The following is a 20,981-nucleotide window of genomic DNA, read 5'->3' on the forward strand; positions in this document are numbered from 1 at the left end:
GGACAAAACATTCTAGCGTGATACAGCTCTTTTTTACACAAAGCAAATGTCAAGATTTTACAAATTTTACAATTAAAGATTTCTTCTTCAAACTTTTTAAATCTAAAATGAAATAGTTGACACAGCATAGGTTTCTGACACAGAATGAATGTGGTCTAATGAACTTAAAAGTTTGTTTTTGCCTTTGAGCAATTCACTATGCTGTTGAATATTAATCCTCTCAAAAAAATGTTTGAAGAAATTTTCTTTTTATTTATGAAATCTGAAATGAGAAAAATTTAACCCCCCCCCCCCTTTTTCACATCCCTGTTTCCCTTTTTCCAAAACTGATATCAATTCAAATTTCTAATGGAGTTTGCAACAATAACTACTCTTTTAAATACATCATAAAATATTAAAATGTAATATAAAGTGCTTGTTATCACTGAATGGTAAAGATTGGTTGGTAGTAAAAGTGAATATACATTGTTTATTGTATAAAACAATAAAAAAAACTTCATCAGCAACATTTTATATTATGCAAATTTCCAATGAAGTTATTTACATAAAGTTATTGGGAAATAAAAATAGAAAATGACATCATAGTCATGTCTGGCAAATGTCCAACATACATTATCTAAAAACATTTTAGATAAGATAAGGAAATAAGATGTAAAAAAACTGCTTGTTATCACTGAATGGTAAAGATTATTTTAATTTATCAGTTGGTAGTAAAAAGTGAATATACATTGTATATTGTATATAACAAAGATTTAAGTTGATTCTGGACAAAGAAAGATAACTCCAATTAAAAAAAATCTTGCTATTGCACAATATTTTGCAATTAGATATTTCTTGCTTACTATTCTGGACAAAGAAAGATAACTCTAATTAAAAAAAAATTTGCTATTTCACAATATTGTGCAATTAGATATTTCTTGCCATTGCGCAATACTGTGCAATTGAAAAGACTTGCTATTGCACAATACTTAATATAATAATTTTAGATCCTGATTTGGACCAACTTGAAAACTGGGCCCATAATAAAAAATCTAAGTACATTTTTGGATTCAGCATATCAAAGAACCCCAAGATTTCAATTTTTGTTAAAATCAGACTAAGTTTAATTTTGGACCCTTTGGACTTTAGTGTAGACCAATTTGAAAACAGGACCAAAAATGAAGAATCTTCATACACAGTTAGATTTGGTATATCAAAGAACCCCATTTATTCAATTTTTGATGAAATCAAACAAAGTTTAATTTTGAACCCCGATTTGGACCAACTTGAAAACTGGGCCAATAATCAAGAATCTAAGTACATTTTTAGATTCAGCATATCAAAGAACCTAACTGATTCATTTTTTGTCAAAATCAAACTAAGTTTAATTTTGGACCCTTTGGACCTTAATGTAGACCAATTTGAAAACGGGACCAAAAGTTAAGAATCTACATACACAGTCATGACAATTAGATTCGGCATATCAAAGAACCCCAATTATTCAATTTTGATGAAATCAAACAAAGTTTAATTTTGGACCCTTTGGGCCCCTTATTCTGTTGGGACCAAAACTCCCAAAATCAATACCAACCTTCCTTTTATGGTCATAAACCTTGTGTTTAAATTTCATAGATTTCTATTTACTTATACTAACGTTATGGTGCGAAAACCAAGAAAAATGCTTATTTGGGTCCCTTTTTGGCCCCTAATTCCTAAACTGTTGGGACCTAAACTCCCAAAATCAATACCAACCTTCCTTTTGTAGTCATTAACATTGTGTTTAAATTTCATTGATTTCTATTTACTTAAACTAAAGTTATTGTGCGAAAACCAAGAATAATGCTTATTTGGGCCCTTTTTTGGCCCCTAATTCCTAAACTGTTGAAACCTAAACTCCCAAAATCAATCCCAACCGTTCTTTTGTGGTCATAAACCTTGTGTCAAAATTTCATAGATTTCTATTAACTTAAACTAAAGTTATAGTGCGAAAACCAAGAAAATGCTTATTTGGGCCCTTTTTGGCCCCTAATTCCTAAAATGTTGGGACCAAAACTCCCAAAATCAATACCAACCTTCCTTTTGTGGTCATAAACCTTGTGTTAAAATTTCATAGATTTCCATTCACTTTTACTAAAGTTAGAGTGCGAAAACTAAAAGTATTCGGACGCCGGACGACGACGACGACGACGCCGACGCCAACGTGATAGCAATATACGACGAAAATTTTTTCAAATTTTGCGGTCGTATAAAAAGGATAATAGGCAACCTTGAAGTGACCAGAGTACAATTGGTAAAAAGTAACCTTGAAGTGACCTGAATACAATTGGTAAGAAGTAACCTTGAAATACAAATTAAGCCTTTCTGTCACTGTTATTAAACATCTTCTTCACTTTGTCTCATGTTTCTCCATTGTTGATATTTGTAGCTGTATGTCAAATTTAAATGGAGGTACAACAGTTAATATTAAAATGTAAGAAGGCAAAACATCTATACATTTTGTATCTGCATTTTAAGAAAAGTACTTTTACTTTGTTTTCAATTATATAGCGACTATATTCCTTGAAAAAAAGTACTTCTTTAATGTTTAATTAAAAGCATGTTTATATACTTTGGCACCAATAACCTCGAGTCGGTTTCACAAGAAAACTTGTGACTAAGATTATTCGTAAGTTGTTTTGTGAAACTGACTCCTGGGCATAAATATGTATGCTACCCATTTTAGCTTATAAAACAAATTGAAAGTACTTGGGGAAAAAAGCCTGGTGTAATATTTCCTTAAGCCCATATTTAGATGACTTATACCAGTAAAATCAATTAATACATGAAATTTTTCATAAAATACTTATCCACAAGGACAATTTTTTTTATCATACTATCTGTTGTATAATCAATTAACCTAATTTGACCACAATTGTAATATAAATATTAAAACTGGAGACATATCATACCAATCAATAGCTTCTGAGGAAGGAAGGATATTCTATATGACTATACTCAGAAACGCAAATAACACACCAATTCTTCGAAGATGTAGTAGTATCACACTTTCTTGCTTTGGTTAAAATTAGGCAAAACTCTAGTATATTCTTATCCTAACCTTGATTTTATCCACAATTTGCAGATAATTTCTTGTCAAGGGGGGGGGGGGGGGGGGGGGGGGGAATTAAAAAAATTAAAAGAGATGGTGTGTTTGTTTTGTGGTTGAGTATATGCCAGATTACCATCAGGTGAGAGTGTTTATTTTTCTCACTTCAAATCTGGTTACACTGACTTAGATCAATAAATACATCATTAATCGTGATTCATTCAAAAAATAACAATGCTTAAATTTACAAAAATCAAATATCAGCTAACTCATCCGTGCATCATTAAAAATATCCATCAGAACTGAAAGCTCTTGTCTCAAGGAGCTATATATGGTTTAGTGATATATATATTTAACCCTTCTTAACAAATTTGTCTAAATGCATGTACAAAATGTCTATTACATGTACTTACAATAGTCAATAAGAGATTAGTGACCACAAATAATACTGCAGATTCATTTATATATTTGTTGAATACAAATTTTTGTGGATTTTGTGGGTACTGGAGACCATGAATATAAATGTTCAACGAAATACAAATTTTGTAAAGGAATGTACATTTATGCAGACTTTGCCAAAGCAATGATATTAAATATCCACGAAAGTGCAAGTTTTCCTCACTTTTACCTTATGTTTTGCATTGGTACTATTTGGATCTCAAATCAAAAGTAAGGAAATCAAGAATCTGTTTAAATTTTGATAAATGACTTTAAAAGCTTTTGAAGTCTTATATTAAAAAAATGGGTGTTATGGGGCAAAATATATTACCCTGTATTAGGCCTAAATTAATATATTCTTTGTTTCCCCAATCCCGACCCTGCCAAGTCCATGCAGCGACCAAGCATTAAAAAATGAGCAAGTGAGAGATTTAATTTTAATTAGATTGTTGCCCTCCACTCTTGTGTGCTCTTATTTTAATTAAAGAAACCCTTAAAATCAAAAGTGATATCAATTTTTCCTCAAACCTGTTTATAATAATATCCCTGGATGAATTGTTAGCATTAATATTAAATGAAAATAACTCTTAGAGCAAATCAATCAAAATCATCGGAATCAACAGTAAACATTTATCACTGCTGAATGATTTTCACCGTATGATTTGTCTTGTCAAGAACCATTCAAAACAAAATGTCCTTTATCAAATGACTCATGTATCATTAAATTTCTAATCAATCAGGCTGAATTTGTTATGGTATTTGAATTGATTTATTAATAGATTAGTTAATGAATGAAATATTTCCAATCATTCATGTAAACAATTAAGTGATAGTTACTACATTAAATAACTGGACAAACAGTAATTGGTGAATCAATCTGTCTAGGCAATAAATAGCAATATTATCATAATGTTTCTAAATGAAGTAATGATAAAAAGGGCAATCAGTGAATGGCCACTAATGGATGAAGAGGAGCCATGTTAAGGACAGATACATGTTAACTTGTAAGACATAATAGTGTCCTGTGAAAAAGTGTCCATGAGGACAGTTTTTCAAAGAATTTTGGTATTTAATAATGTCCATTGCCATGGAATAGTGTCCCTCAAATGGACAGATTTTACTGCAAAAGATATAAAATAGTGTCCACCCACAGGACCAATTTTCATAGTAGATGCTAAATATTAAATTGTGTCCTCCAAGGGAAGTTATACTAAGGTCATTAAAAAGTTTTATTATACTTGAATTTTAATTAAAATCTGAAGGATTGATGCGAAATTGATTGATATACAAATGTAAAACAACAAATAATGAATGGAAGTAAATATAGAGAAATTTAAGTTCTAAGAAATTTCCAGCAAATGGTAAAATGACAATGAACGAGTAACAATAAGAAGGAAGTGTAAAACTAAATCTGAAGGACTTTACTATATTTATTATTCAGAGAAGAAGGCAATTCAAAATAAATAATGTCCATTGCCATGAAATATTGTCTCCTAAGTGGACAGCATTTTATAGCAACAGTTATGAAATATGGTCCACCTACAGAACACATTTTTGTAGTAAATGTCATTTTAAAAATTGTGTCCTTCAAGGAAAATAATACTGTAGGGCATCTGTTACTATTTGAGTTTGAGTATATAATTATACATTTTTGTAAATATGAAGATAAAGATGGTATGAGTGCCAATGAGACAACTCTATGTCAATGTAACAATTAATTAAAATTCGCAATTAAAAGTAAAAATGCGGCCAGTAATAACAAGGCAATGGATATCATTTAATCACATAAAAAAATGCCCTGGTGGACACAATGTCTTGTGAAAAAATGTCCCTGTGGACAATATTATGGTAGTGGATAATGTCCATGTTCATGGACACTTTTTCATACCTGAGGACATATTTTTTATAGGAAATTGTGTCCAGGACACATTTAAATAAGTAAATATTGTCCATGGACAGTTTTTACTATGAAAATGTGTCCAGTGGACATTTTTTCATGGGGACATTATTAAATCCTACAAACTAACCAAACTGTTATATCTGGATGCTGAGGATGTATTAAAGAACAGCCACTTAATATCTATTTTAATATAATAATCACTCAAGGGATTTTGTTACTCAGCTTCTGCCAGATAATGGCCACAATCAACAAACAGCGTTCAGAACCACCACCCTCCCAAACTGTTTTGACTAACAAAAAAAAAATCTTTTACAGGTTAAGAGATGATGAATATTTATTTGCTTGTTGATTTTAGATATAAATATGTTTTAAAAAATAGTCATTATACTATAAATATTGCATGTTCTATTACTATATTGATGTGGTTATATTTATATAGTGCTCACATGCTTACCTGCAATCTTGGAATGTCTTAACAGTGGTTAATAATTGATGGCATGCAACTTACAATATTTTGATACTTTTACAATTCTCATGAACATGAATACCTTTCAGTTTGTTTTAAATCAATTTGAGAGTTTGAATCATTTCAGTACTGAATGGACATTTTTCTGAGTGTTATAGAAGTATATATAACTGCTTACATCTACCTCATTTAGTTTAAACAATATTGATTCAGATAAATCAACATCAAACAATATTGTACAAATGAAATAATATTAAGGATTCAGAAACAAGCAATTTGCTTTTACAAATCTGTCTCCTTTTACCTCATTTGAACTTTGGTGGATAGTTGTCTCATCATTTTGCTCATTGGCAATCATACCACATCCCTCATATTTTCTTATATTAATACAGTGGTTAATCTAAAACAAAACCTAATTAAGTCTGGGAAGTACCGTATAGAAGGTTATTTTTCGCTCAGTGGTGTAAAATTTCACAATTTTCATTGAATAAGGTATACAAAATATTTTGGCGTATTCAAACCTTTATCAATAGCTTTGCATGTGTGGCGGAAAGCCAGTTTTAAAAACAACATTACTTCCCTTGAAAATGGACTGTTGTGAAATTAACATTTAAATATTACTGTTGATATAAATTATTGTTTTACATTACCAACTTATCATTTACTTATAGAGTTTTTCTATTGATCTTGCTCTTGTAAAATTAGTTCTGAGATAAATATTTGTTAAATTGCTTAATCATTTAGAGAGCCACAGTCTTCCCATAGAGACTTTTTACGGTAGGTGCTTTTATGAAAGAAAAGCTATGCAACACTGCTTGTCGACACTAGTCACTCTGCAGTATAGCTTTACATATAGAAATCTTGATGGTCTTGCACAGACCTTACCACTAACTGTAAGATGACATTGTTATATATATAGAACAAAATGTCCATCTTCAGTCCTGCTGGTCTTGCACAGACCTCACCATATTTTGTCACTTTTATGTGAGTTTTAACTTATTTATATTTGAATACTTTTATCTTTATAATATTGTTGATATTTGCTAAATTGTAATTTATTATAATAAACTATGACAACTTGCTAGTGTTAAGTTCTACAAAGCCACATATGAAGGATCAGAGACTCAGGATTCCGATACCTACTCTTTACACGGTCTGGGGTATACTATGTAAAAGTTGACTCAAAATATGCAACGTAAAAAAAAACCCGGTTACACGTGTGCCATTTTAAATTGACGGAAATTATTTTGGCGATTTTGTTCTATCCGCGAAAGTTAGCCAAAATTTGCACCCTGCGAAAAAATAACCCGCTATACAGTAAATGTCATTTGCACTTTTTGGCTAGATGGTCAATATATTTAAAAAAACATTTTTGAAACCCTATTTAGCATTTTCAATATTAAGGAAACATGGTTTCCTGTATACAATGTAGGGTAATTAATATTGTTACATGTACATGCATTCATAGTCTTCAGATGGGACTTTTCCCCAAATTGTCCCCTAAATGTTTTACAATTCAGCTTTAAATATGATTTAATTAAATTAATTTAATTAAACTTCTAAATGATAATTAAGACATTTGTGTGTGCGAAAGAGATAGAAAATAATACAAAAGTGTACTGAACCACATACATGTACCAAGTGGAGGACAAAAGTAAACCAATCAAGCATGTGATGAAATTTTGCACTAAAAACCAGTTTCTTTTTCTAGGAATATTACATTACATGAATATATATAAAAGATTTGACGACCGAATTCATTGAAATATGAACCAGAGTATCATTTAAAATAGTTTTATGTATTGTTTAAAGTTTTGGTAAAATATGATGTCTATAAAACATTTAAAAAACAAACAAGTGGAAATATTTATATTCTTCTCAATGTAGAGTATGTTACCTTACAATTAAGTTTACAATAGATCAGTTCTTATTGATCTTCTATGAAACAGGTGTTGTTAGCATAAAACAACTTAACTCTTTACATTTCACACCAATCTGTGGTATCGATTTCCATCATGACTTTTCTTAGATCCATTTAAGTTATAATACATGAACATCTCAAGCTAGAGTAAATCCTAATATCAAATATTTATGTGATTTGATACATGCTATATGCTGTTTTCGATTGTGATGCAAAAAATCATTAACATAGTTTAAAATTTGCAATTTGATGTAAAGTGAAACCAATGAAGTGATTCCCCTGGGGAATAAAGGGAATAAAACAACACATTCAAAATTAATATATTGTATTCTTCAAGGGATCAAACCAGGATAATTTTGAAGATTTAGAAATATTGAGTTTATAAATTACAAACTTGCTTCAAATTTTACTTACATTAAAAATCAAATTGAAAATACATTTAAATACATGTAGCAGTCATGTGTCTGTTTCTACATGTTGTTGATAGATTGCTGTCTGATTGATTCACATCCAAAATTAACACACATTTTTATATGTACAAGGGTTAAGTTTCAGGTGAAAATAATCCACATACATTGATTGGTGAATGTTACATCATGTATGTCAGGTAACTGTATGTAAAATGTACTACACTGCTTTTCTCCAAGACAGTAAGGGGGTCCAGTCACACCCCCCCCTTTTTTGTAGGAAAAATGTGGTTGATTATTTAGGGACCGAAGCATAATTGGAGCAGCCCTCTCTTAGGCAGTCAGTGCCCCCCCCCTTAATGAAAATTCCTGGATCTGTATAATGTTTATCAGGTAATCGTCAACAATATAAGTATGAAAAATTTAGGATATTGAACATGTCAACATATTTACTCGCATAGTTATCACCTTTTTCAGTAAATAAGACAGAAGTATACAATTAAAGTTTGTGTTACAACAACACAGGAACCTGTGTGTGTGTTTTAATAATATTTGTGTTGTGCCCAGATCCCAAATTTAACACAGGTTCAACTACATTGTAGCAATGCATTCCAATACCAATAAATGTATTATATACTTTTATATGTCCTATGATGAAACCTACCATAATAAACACAATGCATCATAAGTTAAATACTACAGAGCAATTTGATTAACGAGATTAGTTATAGCTACCATCTGTTGTTTCAGACATATATACAGAGCTGAGATACAGAGTCTGATTGTTATATATTCCCAATTCACAACAGTTGGAATGGAAGCTTAATTCTACTGATTGGCTTATTATACAACTGCTTTAGTTGTTTTACACTACATCAAATCCATTTGAAGAATTTAAGTATTTTCCAATATTTCGATAATCTGAATAACTTTGCCAATAATCTTACCATGCAATGTGCATAAACAACAGCACTACAGCAGGAACCACTAAATCATCTGATCCAAATGACCACCTCCTCTGAAATAATACTATCCCTGGCATTACTTTGTCCTTCTGACCACAACATGTGTATTAGTATTTATCTATATGTGATATTTCCATGTAACTAATATAATTTCCTAAAAGTCCTCTGCTAAAATATTGACAGACGATGCTTCTGCAGGTGCCCGTTTTCGGTTTTGTAACAACGATTTTCATTGGAAGAGATAATTAACCGGAAGTGAAGTTTGTAAACATAGGAATGAGTTTCTTAAAAAAAATGTGTTTTAGGTTGAGATAGTTATGTTCAGGTAAAATTTTATAAAAATTAACAACTTCATTTATAGCGGGTTCGAGTGATGTCATAAGCAAATCATTGTCAAGATTTTTGTAATTTTAGTTTTGACATGTAGACACATATACAAATCCTTATACAGACACTGACACTTTACAGTTTACTACATATGGCTTGTCTCCGAAAAAAAATCCTATATACCTTAGTATCACACAAGGTGCTTAACACACATTTATTTTAAATTTCACTGGGTCAGGATATTCTGTTAAGTGTTATTTTTCGATTTCCCAGTTGTGACAACCCCTTCTTCTTTTGTTACAGAAAACAATCAACGTACTGATGTTTACTTTCCGGCAAAAACCCCACTAAACTATTATGCCTTAGCTGAAAGACTAAAGAAGTTTTACTAAAACTGTTTGTATGATGATAAAGACGTCTTAACTGTATGAATTTGTATAATTGATAACTGAAGCACAAGAAAACGTAATTAAGTGAATTTAAATGTAATAGCTGACTTTTAGGCCTCAAGGAAAACTAAAGTCGCTTTGCTAGGGTTCAGGATATTTATTAATCAGTAACGTAAAACACCCTGTAATAACAATGATAAAGTTATACTAATTTTACAGATCAAATAATAACAACAAATGGAAGTTTTTAACGACCTTGACTGGCTATACAGCCCTTGCACGGTCGGCATCAAATAATAATTTAGTAATACACGTGATAAGTATAATATTCTTTCATTACATATAATGGTATTATACAAAACATTACACTTTAAAAATACATTTAAGTTATGAACATAATGAGATCAAATATTATGTATAATCAACAAATCATAGTATTAATGTCTTTACATATAATATTCAGTCCTTGTGTATAAAATAAAACATAACTCGAACAATACTTTAAATATGTGCAGAAACGTAGTTCGCTATCTAATACAACTTTGTTTATGTTTTCTATTTATAATCAATCAACAATGTTATTGTGTACGGACTAATTCACACAAATAATACACGGTGGTATTTAAAATCTACTCATAACAAAGTCTTATCGAATACACCTCAAAGTATCGATCGGAATGTGTGTACTTTCTAAAATGATTTACATATAGCTCTAACGAATGACTACCAGTACTTTATATAATAAAATAAGTGTATAATATATGCATTTTATGTAGCGATAATACTTTTTGGGATCATAGAGAAAAATAACCATTCATACCAAAAATCATTCAATCTATGAAAATATATTAGAAATATTAATAAAGAAGTAAATAAAGAAAACTCACGTCAAAATGTCAAGTCTGTCAATGTAAAACAATCATAACTATTCTCTATACTTTCTCAAACACTTCAATGGCTACTGGACATATACATCTGTCCATTTTGACTACATTAGTCCTTATGACTCAGAACAAAGAAACTAAGAACTGAGCGGTAAAACTTTAAACTAACCAATCAAATCCAAGTAATCATGAATAATGTATGGAAACGTTTCAGTGTAATAAAAGTTTATATGATACTATATGTCATGAAGTTTTAATCAATATTAACATAATTATACATCTTTTTTTTTTACAATTACAATATAAACAAAATAAAGAGGCTATCACATAAACATGTCAGATATACAATAATACTGCATTACACCATAGATGTAATTTATTTACACTAACATATTCCTCTGTGTGTGATTTCCAACATTTTCAGCCTTCAACCGATGAAAAGTGAAAACTACAATGTACATCATACATTTTTTTGTACAACTTCTATAAAAATGATCAGTCTCTGTTTTAAAATGATAGCATAAAATTAACTAGTCCATTATGATGATTATTACAAAAATGTATTAATAAATTATGATATGGTGTCATTTTGATTCTACTTTTGATGTGCTGTTCAAGGAGGGTGGTAAAGGGGGGGGTGCTTGCACGAAAAAAACGTGAAATAAGACATAATTCACGCAAAATAAGACTTTGAAAATCACAATGCACGTAAAATTAAATAAGCAGAACACGTTGAACGAGGCACCTGTCTTGCACGACTGAATGTCAAATAAAAAAGTAAAAACACGTTGAACGTGAAATAAAAAACGGCGATCACATTGCACGAAAATAACCCTTTACCATCCTCTTCAAGTTCTCTCCGGATTAGGTCTACTGCTACACATCTCATATTTGGGTCTTTCAGTTCAAATCATTGCTGTGTTTCTTTGTGTCACATAAATTAATGTTTGTACTTATTTCCAAATGGTACAGTTTCTTTATTGGCCTTGATGGTATTTCAAGGTTTTTTTCTCAACACAACTTACTTTACAATTAATAAATGACACAATTTACACAATGATTTACATGTGTAAAAATATGAACTTGCTATTATCGTAATAAGTTCTGATATCTATAATACTAAAATTACAAGGTCCAATTTGTCAGCCGTCATCACGTAAAAACGACGAATCAAAGACTTCAACTTTATATACACCTAATATAGTACAAAGGTGTAGATTAAAAATTACACCACTCCAGGCCCTTTTGTTTTCCACGTAATTAATATTGCCAATAATTAGGAAGTTCCGGGTCGAGTCCGATACCGAGACCAATAGTATAATTACCTGTTACCTATTACCTTATCTGTACGTTCCGCATCTGACAGGCGCACCACCAAACGGTGTATTCAGGATTAATATGCTATATACACGGGTCATAATCACAGGGTTGACACTACTAAATTGTCAAATTGTTACCTATTGTGGTATTTTAATCCGTAAGACTTTCTAAGATAACAATACGAATACTAAAAATCTGGACTAAAAATAAGTTTCAATTTGTTAGCGGTCATGACGTAAAACAGCGAAGCAAAGAATTCAACTTCATTAATAACTAATATAGGACAATGCTGTTGATTAAAAAATACTCCGGCATTCCAGGACCTTTTGTTTTCTAAATAATTAATATTACCAATGATTGATAAGTTCCAGTTCGACGGGTTCAAACAGAAAGACTTGAAAGCAGAGAAAATTGTGTATCTTATAATCGGCATGACTTTATCAGATGACAGTACTTATACTAAGATAAGGCTTGCGCATAGTTTTATACTTTAATTCAGTCACGGACCCACGATATCACGGGTGTGTTCTAGTTATCAATAAAATCATTCAAACTAAGAAATAAGTGATGCCAGTGTACATGTATCTTGTCACTTGAAATTTGTCATAATCAGATTTATGTCATCACAGAGGGGTACAGAATACAAACAGGATAATTAAAGAACAGTCCAGATGGCATTCACAGTAACTGTAATTTCACAAACCATTCTAAAACACTTAACATCAAATAAATCAGAGTTATATTGGTAATTTTATATGACAGAATATATCTACTTCATGATAAAAGATGCCTAGCCCTATTCATTGTGTTGTAATTATGTGGTTAATTTATTGAGAAGTTCCAAAAGTTTTTCAGTCAAACGCTTCTGAAACCCATAATTTTTTTTCAAAGTCTCATGAAGTTTGGGATTTTATCAATTTGAAACTGAAGAGCCAATCAGATTTATTTCCTGATATACATGTATATACACTGTTTAAGTAAGTGACACATCTCCATTAATCATATAGTTATTTAAGTCTTTAATTAGGGAATGAACTTGGATTTCACTTAATGTACATGCACTGTTGCACTCTTGATGGGTGGTTTTAATAAAAGTGGAATTTATGTACATTTGTACCTTCATAATCATTATTTCATATATTAGGTTTACCACATATATGCACCATATATTGGTCCTTCAACTAATAGTACCGGAGAAACATTTATCAAATAACATTGAACAATTAATGTGAAAATGAGGTCAAGGTCATATGAACCCTGCCAGACAGACATACATGTATACACCTTATAATCATTCCACACACCAAATATAGTTGACCTATTGAATTGCTTTAATAGTACATGTATTGAATGCTTTTAAAGTTTACATGTGACCGTCACGTCTCACTCTGTCTGCCATGGTTCATCAGATTGTGACCTCATTGTTGATAATGTTCAGTTAGTGCGATATTTCAAAAACTTTATGTAAAACTGCTTATATACATGTACATGTAACAGACTTTCAAAATAAATTCAATTAACGGCAAGACATTTCAGCCTACTCACTTTTGTTGTAGATAAAGAAGACTTAATATCAAAGGTCTGCCATCAAGAATGTTTCACTCAACTACTATAAAAATAAGGATACAATAAACATGATAAAGATGTCTTAGAAAAGATATAATAATATGACTCTCAGTAATGTTTTTTTAGCAGTTATCTACTGGTAATATTCTTTATAAGTTCAAGTTTGTATGGCCAAATGTAGAGGTGGAATTCATTGTTTTTATTTGCCCAGAAGGCTTAAGAAGATTTTTTTGTGGTATATGTAAATGTACTTTCTTCTTTATTCATTTAACTTAATTGTTGTACATATGTTTTTCAGCCAAATGTTTTGGTGCTAAGCCGAAATGGAATGGATGATAAGTTACTAACCAATGGAAATCAGGATGAAGTTAAAGCCCCTCCTACTTATGATTTTGATTGGAGCTTTGGTAGTTGCAGTTATATGTTTCAGTTTATGGTCATACACATCCAGTGAAGACATTAGTGATCCAAAGCATTTGTTTCTGAGGTCTGACAACAGCAAAACATTAGAACTAACAACATCAAGCCCAGGTGCTTCTCCTCGAGACACCAGATGTACCTACCATACCTGTTTTGATGTGTACCACTGTGGGTACAATGACAAGACCAGAATAAGTGTGTATATATATCCTGTCAATGAGTATGTGGACCAGGCAGGTAATGCCATCACTTTGCCGTTGTCTAAGGAGTTCTATGAAATGTTAGAGGCCATTGCTGACAGTCCATACTATACAAATGATCCTGAAATGGCCTGCTTGATAGTACCTTCTGTTGATCTCTTGAACCAGAATAGCATCAGATTAAGAGAAGTTGGACAAATATTAGCTTCATTGCCATGGTATGTATCTGATTAGTGGGTTGCTGTCAATACATGTTCTCAATGATATTTTAATACCTTTTGTAATGTTTTGACTATTTTGTTGCACATTTGAAAATAAACAGGTAATCAGATTTTATATGCATGTTATATGAAATATATTTGTCCATCATTTTGTCCATTGATAACTGGAACTTACATGTAAACTCATTCATTTTGTCATTACCGTCTTTTAAACATGGGTTGAACAACCAAAATGTAAAATAAACGAAAACTGTGAAGAGACCAACAAAAAACTATCAACTTGGAGATATACAGAGTGTAGTTCCATATACAGGTGCTGCATGAATGATGCTACATCAAAATGGAAAATGAGCTCATTTATAAAGGAAGATATATTTTTGTGTTAACAATTTGTTTGAATCACTTGCTACAACCTTGATGTCATGTTTACTTGTGTTCTATTGTCTATTTATAGGTGGAATAATGGTAATAACCATCTGCTGTTCAACATGTTACCTGGGAGTTCCCCAGATTACAGTACCGTGTTAGAGGTGGACACAGGGAAAGCTGTCATTGCTGGAGGGGGATTTTCTACCTGGTCATACCGTAGAACATTTGATGTCTCAATACCTATATATAATCCTCTCATCCAACTTGATAAAATGCCTCAAAAATCATACCTGTAAGTCTTGTCAAACCAGTTTACACTTCATGGTATATCTCAATACATAAATTGATTAATTTGATTAATTGATTAACAATTGTGTACATGTATTTGTCTAATATTGAGACAGCATTCCTCACCACATAATGTTCCATCAGCTTACTATATAATTGAGAATGGAAATATGTTAAACAGACAAAAACCCAACCAAAGAACAGATTGGCCACAAATGGGTCTTTAACACAGTGAAAAAATCCTGCAACTGGAGGTGTGCCTCAGCTGGCCCCTAAATAAAATATGTAATATTTTAGTGAAAATTGACATCATGCTAAACTCCAAACCATATAAACAAACTAGGATTATAAAAACATACAAGACTTTATAAGGCCAGAGGCTCCTGATTTGGGACAGGCACACAAATGCGACGTGGTTAAACATGTTTTGTGAGATCTCATCCCTCCCCTATACCTCTTACCCAATGTAAAGAAACACAAAGCAATATGCACAGTAAAACTCAGTTTAAAAGAAGTCTGAGTCCATGTCAGAACAGAAAACAAAAGAAACTAAGTAAAAAGACAATGATACATAAATAAACAAAGGACTACTAGCAGTTACTATATATACAATATACAATGATACAATATTTTTATTTTTCCAAATTAAAGGGCCCATAAAAAACCAAAGTAATAGTTCAAATGCATTAGGAAACGGTCAGTGGTCAAGGGGAGATAATTTTGCTATTTATTAGCATATTTAACTAATTTTCTAATTTTCTAAGTTGCAGGTCTTATCAAGGTATGCACATAAAATAGATAAAAAAAGTGCTATCTTCATTACTCATAATCCATGTAAAAAGATCATTTCTGTTTAAATTAACCCAACTGGGGTATTTTTTTTTATATAATCAGTCATATATCTTCTGGGGTTATTGTCAAGAGGGCATTCCAGAAGAAAGTGCATTTCATTTTCAATAGAAATTGAATTACAATATAAAAATATCCTCTCATGTCGAGGTAATATTTCATATTTACCACATACATTGATAAATCGTTCATGTCTGCCAGTTTCTCTTAAACAGTGATTGCTGAGTCTGTATTTTGTTAACCAAATATTTTTGGGGGTGCTTTAAATGTAAATAATTTTCATAGTCAAATTACCTCTTGAATGAAAAATAAGTGTCCAATTTGCCTTGATTCTGTAAATAAAAATCTCACATTTTCTCCCAAGCATTTTGAAAATTTATTTTAAGCTGTTTTTTTTCAGTAATTTTTTTAATTTATTTTTGCTTAAATTTTTACATATATTTAGGTCAATACCCAATTTTGCGCTGTAGAAAATGATATTAGAGAGCCAAGAATTATTGGAGCTAGTTTGAGCTTTACTCTCAATCATTTTTGTCGAGCCTTCGACTTAGTCGAAAAAGCGAGACATAGCGATTCTACATTCCGGCGGCGGCGGCCACAAATATTCACTCTGTGGTAAAAGTTTTTGAAATTTTAATAACTTTCTTAAACTATCCTTGAATTGTACGAAACTTTGACAGAAGCTTGTTTATGATCAGGAGATAGTATCCAGAAGTAAATTTTATAAAAATAAAATTCCATTTTTTCCGTATTTTACTAATAAATGGACTTAGTTTTTTCTGCCAGGAAACATTACATTCACTCTGTGGTTAAAGTTTTTAAAATTTTAATATAACTTTCTTAAACTATCCTGGAATTGTAAGAAACTTGGTCAGAAGCTTGTTTATGATCAGGAGATAGTATCAAGAAGTAAATTTTGTAAAAATAAAATTCCATTTTTTCCGTATTTTACTTATAAATGGACTTAGTTTTTCTGCCAGGAAACATTACATTCACTCTGTGGTTAAAGTTTTTAAAATTTTAATAACTTTCTTAAAATATCCTGGAATTGTAAGAAACTTGGTCAGAAGCTTGTTTATGATCAGAAGATAGTATCCAGATGTAAATTTTGTAAAAATAAAATTCCATTTTTCCCGTATTTTACTTATAAATGGACTTAGTTTTTCTTCCAGTTAACATTACATACAGTCTGCAGTTAAAGTATTTAAAACATTTTTAAGATTCTTAAACTAGCCTGGATTTTTACTAAACTTGGACAGAAGCTTCTGACAATCAAAAGATAGTATCGAGAGGAATAATTTTATTGATTTTTTTCATTATTTTTGATGAGTGTGTGATTAACAGCAAAAGTAGGTGAGACACTGGGTTCCGCGGAACCCTTACAAATTTTTAACTCAGCACGAGCACTTTTCAATAAATCAGATGGAGAATTCTCTAGTCTAGCCAATACATAAACATATGTGTTAGCAAATTTATATAAAGAGGATGTCTACCCAATTCAGACAGGACTGCTACATTTGTGCACATCTTTGTAACACCAATAATATACTTACAAAATTTTAAATTTAGCTTCTCAATTACTGTTACTGACATGCCAGCTCCAGACCTCAATTAAACTGATTAAAAGATTATGTCTTCATCATATGAAAATCAGAGGCGGATTTAGGGGGGGAGCCCAGGGGGCCCGTGCCCCCCCCTTTTCAGAAAATTTGGGTTGGTTATATAGGGAATCACTGAAGCTTGACGGAATCGCCCCCCCCCCCCCCCCCTAGGCAGTCAGTGGGCCCCCTCTAATGAAAATTTATAGATCCGCCACTGAAAATCTGTTTAGGTTAGAATCAGAATATATGCTTATGAGTTGCAATTGTTTTAGTATCCATGTTTTAGTATTCATGTCAACACATGTTTTGTTGATATTCATGGCATCACCGTACAATATCAAACTTGTACTAATTCATGAATGGCTGATTTTCAATGAATGATTATCAGAAATATAAGTCTTATCCATGTATTTGTTAATAAAGTTATTAATAAGTTAAAATTTGCATAGATGCCACTATTAATATCAAATCTATATATTATCAGAGAGAAAAGAAGGTATTTGGTGATATCCTCCCAGACCAGTCTACATAAAGAATACAGAGATGTTTTACATGACATAGAGAAACAGGAACCAAGATTTTTATTTATCCAGAAGTGTCCAACTGAAGAAAGGACATGGAATTTCTCGAGACGTTGTAAACAAAAAGTGGCCTATGATTACCCTCAAATTCTCCAGGTAAACTCTTCAGTCATAGTATGTGATAAGCAATAAGGCTTGATGTACTTACAACTTTTATTTTTAGTAGTTGTGGATAACTTAAGAAGTTTGAATGAGAATGAGGATACTATATGATTTTTTTGATAGAATGTTTTTGGTCTTTAAAAGTGGTATTCGTGTCATCAGATTCAACTATACCACTTCCTTACTTTATGTCATTATTTACCAGTTTAGTAAGTTTGCTATGTTTTAAACTGATAACAAAAGATTGTATTTATATCGTCATTGGTTTTTTTTTACCATTTTTAGAATTTTTGTTAGTCAGAATTGTTTGTTAGTCAGCTTTATTTCATGTGATATTGGCTGTACACCAGTTCTAGTATCTGATGGCTGTACACCAGTTCTAGTATCTGATGGCTGTATCCCAGTTCTGGTATCTGATGGCTGTACACCAGTTCTAGTATCTGATGGCTGTACACCAGTTCTAGTATCTGATGTCTGTATCCCAGTTCTAGTATCTGATGGCTGTACACCAGTTCTAGTATCTGATGGCTGTACACCAGTTCTAGTATCTGATGGCTGTATCCCAGTTCTGGTATCTGATGGCTGTACACCAGTTCTAGTATCTGATGGCTGTACACCAGTTCTAGTATCTGATGTCTGTATCCCAGTTCTAGTATCTGATGGCTGTACACCAGTTCTAGTATCTGATGGCTGTACACCAGTTCTAGTATCTGATGGCTGTACACCAGTACTAGTATCTGATGTCTGTACACCAGTACTAGTATCTGATGGCTGTACACCAGTACTAGTATCTGATGGCTGTACACCAGTACTAGTATCTGATGGCTGTACACCAGTTCTAGTATCTGATGGCTGTACACCAGTACTAGTATCTGATGTTTGTACACCAGTACTAGTATCTAATGGATGTACACCAGTTCTAGTATCTGATGGCTGTACACCAGTACTAGTATCTGATGACTGTACACCAGTTCTAGTATCTGATGTCTGTATCCCAGTTCTAGTATCTGATGGCTGTACACCAGTTCTAGTATCTGATGGCTGTACACCAGTTCTAGTATCTGATGTCTGTATCCCAGTTCTAGTATCTGATGGCTGTACACCAGTTCTAGTATCTGATGGCTGTACACCAGTACTAGTATCTGATGTCTGTACACCAGTACTAGTATCTGATGGCTGTACACCAGTTCTAGTATCTGATGTCTGTATCCCAGTTCTAGTATCTGATGCCTGTACACCAGTTCTAGTATCTGATGCCTGTACACCAGTTCTAGTATCTGATGTCTGTATCCCAGTTCTAGTATCTGATGGCTGTACACCAGTTCTAGTATCTGATGTCTGTATCCCAGTTCTAGTATCTGATGCCTGTACACCAGTTCGAGTATCTGATGGCTGTACACCAGTTCTAGTATCTGATGGCTGTACACCAGTACTAGTATCTGATGGCTGTACACCAGTTCTAGTATCTGATGTCTGTACACCAGTTCTAGTATCTGATGGCTGTACACCAGTTCTAGTATCTGATGTCTGTATCCCAGTTCTAGTATCTGATGCCTGTACACCAGTTCTAGTATCTGATGTCTGTATCCCAGTTCTAGTATCTGATGGCTGTACACCAGTTCTAGTATCTGATGGCTGTACACCAGTTCTAGTATCTGATGGCTGTACACCAGTACTAGTATCTGATGGCTGTACACCAGTTCTAGTATCTGATGTCTGTACACCAGTTCTAGTATCTGATGTCTGTACACCAGTTCTAGTATCTGATGTCTGTACACCAGTACCAGTATCTGATGGCTGTACATCAGTTCTAGTATCTGATGTCTGTACACCAGTTCTAGTATCTGATGGCTGTACACCAGTTCTAGTATCTGATGTCTGTACACCAGTACCAGTATCTGATGGCTGTACACCAGTTCTAGTATCTGATGTCTGTACACCAGTTCTAGTATCTGATGGCTGTACACCAGTTCTAGTATCTGATGTCTGTACACCAGTACCAGTATCTGATGGCTGTACATCAGTTCTAGTATCTGATGGCTGTACACCAGTACTAGTATCTGATGGCTGTACACCAGTACTAGTATCTGATGGCTGTACACCAGTTCTAGTATCTGATGTCTGTACACCAGTACCAGTATCTGATGGCTGTACATCAGTTCTAGTATCTGATGTCTGTACACCACTTCTAGTATCTGATGGCTGTACACCAGTTCTAGTATCTGATGGCTGTACACCAGTACTAGTATCTGATGGCTGTACACCAGTTCTAGTATCTGATGGCTGTATCCCAGTTCTGGTGTCTGATGGCTGTACACCAGTTCTAGTATCTGATGGCTGTACACCAGTTCTAGTATCTGATGTCTGTATCCCAGTTCTAGTATCTGATGGCTGTACACCAGTTCTAGTATCTGATGGCTGTACACCAGTACTAGTATCTGATGTCTGTACACCAGTTCTAGTATCTGATGGCTGTACACCAGTTCTAGTATCTGATGGCTGTACACCAGTTCTAGTATCTGATGGCTGTACACCAGTACTAGTATCTGATGTCTGTACACCAGTACTAGTATCTGATGGCTGTACACCAGTACTAGTATCTGATGTCTGTACACCAGTACTAGTATCTGATGGCTGTACACCAGTTCTAGTATCTGATGGCTGTACACCAGTACTAGTATCTGATGTCTGTACCCCAGTACT

General features: G+C 32.7%; 2 protein-coding genes across 3 annotated transcripts in view; one reads left to right on the forward strand and one right to left on the reverse strand.

Moving 5' to 3' along the window:
- The window catches only part of LOC139493078 (diacylglycerol lipase-alpha-like), a 73,545-nt gene extending 64,160 nt beyond the window's left edge, over nucleotides 1-9,385 (reverse strand). For both annotated transcript variants that reach the window (XM_071281223.1, XM_071281222.1), the window contains exon 1: nucleotides 9,144-9,385. In XM_071281223.1, the coding sequence (XP_071137324.1) occupies nucleotides 9,144-9,238 (95 nt within the window). In that variant the 5' untranslated portion in view covers nucleotides 9,239-9,385. The remainder of the gene's footprint in view (nucleotides 1-9,143) is intronic.
- The window catches only part of LOC139493081 (exostosin-2-like), a 30,098-nt gene continuing 18,499 nt past the window's right edge, over nucleotides 9,383-20,981 (forward strand). The window contains exons 1-4 of the mRNA XM_071281225.1: nucleotides 9,383-9,486; nucleotides 13,946-14,485; nucleotides 14,943-15,149; nucleotides 18,080-18,272. Of these exons, the coding sequence (XP_071137326.1) occupies nucleotides 13,998-14,485; nucleotides 14,943-15,149; nucleotides 18,080-18,272 (888 nt within the window). The 5' untranslated portion in view covers nucleotides 9,383-9,486; nucleotides 13,946-13,997. The remainder of the gene's footprint in view (nucleotides 9,487-13,945; nucleotides 14,486-14,942; nucleotides 15,150-18,079; nucleotides 18,273-20,981) is intronic.

Source organism: Mytilus edulis, chromosome 10 (assembly GCF_963676685.1).
Source record: "Mytilus edulis chromosome 10, xbMytEdul2.2, whole genome shotgun sequence".
In the NCBI taxonomy this organism is placed as follows: Eukaryota; Metazoa; Mollusca; class Bivalvia; order Mytilida; family Mytilidae; genus Mytilus; species Mytilus edulis.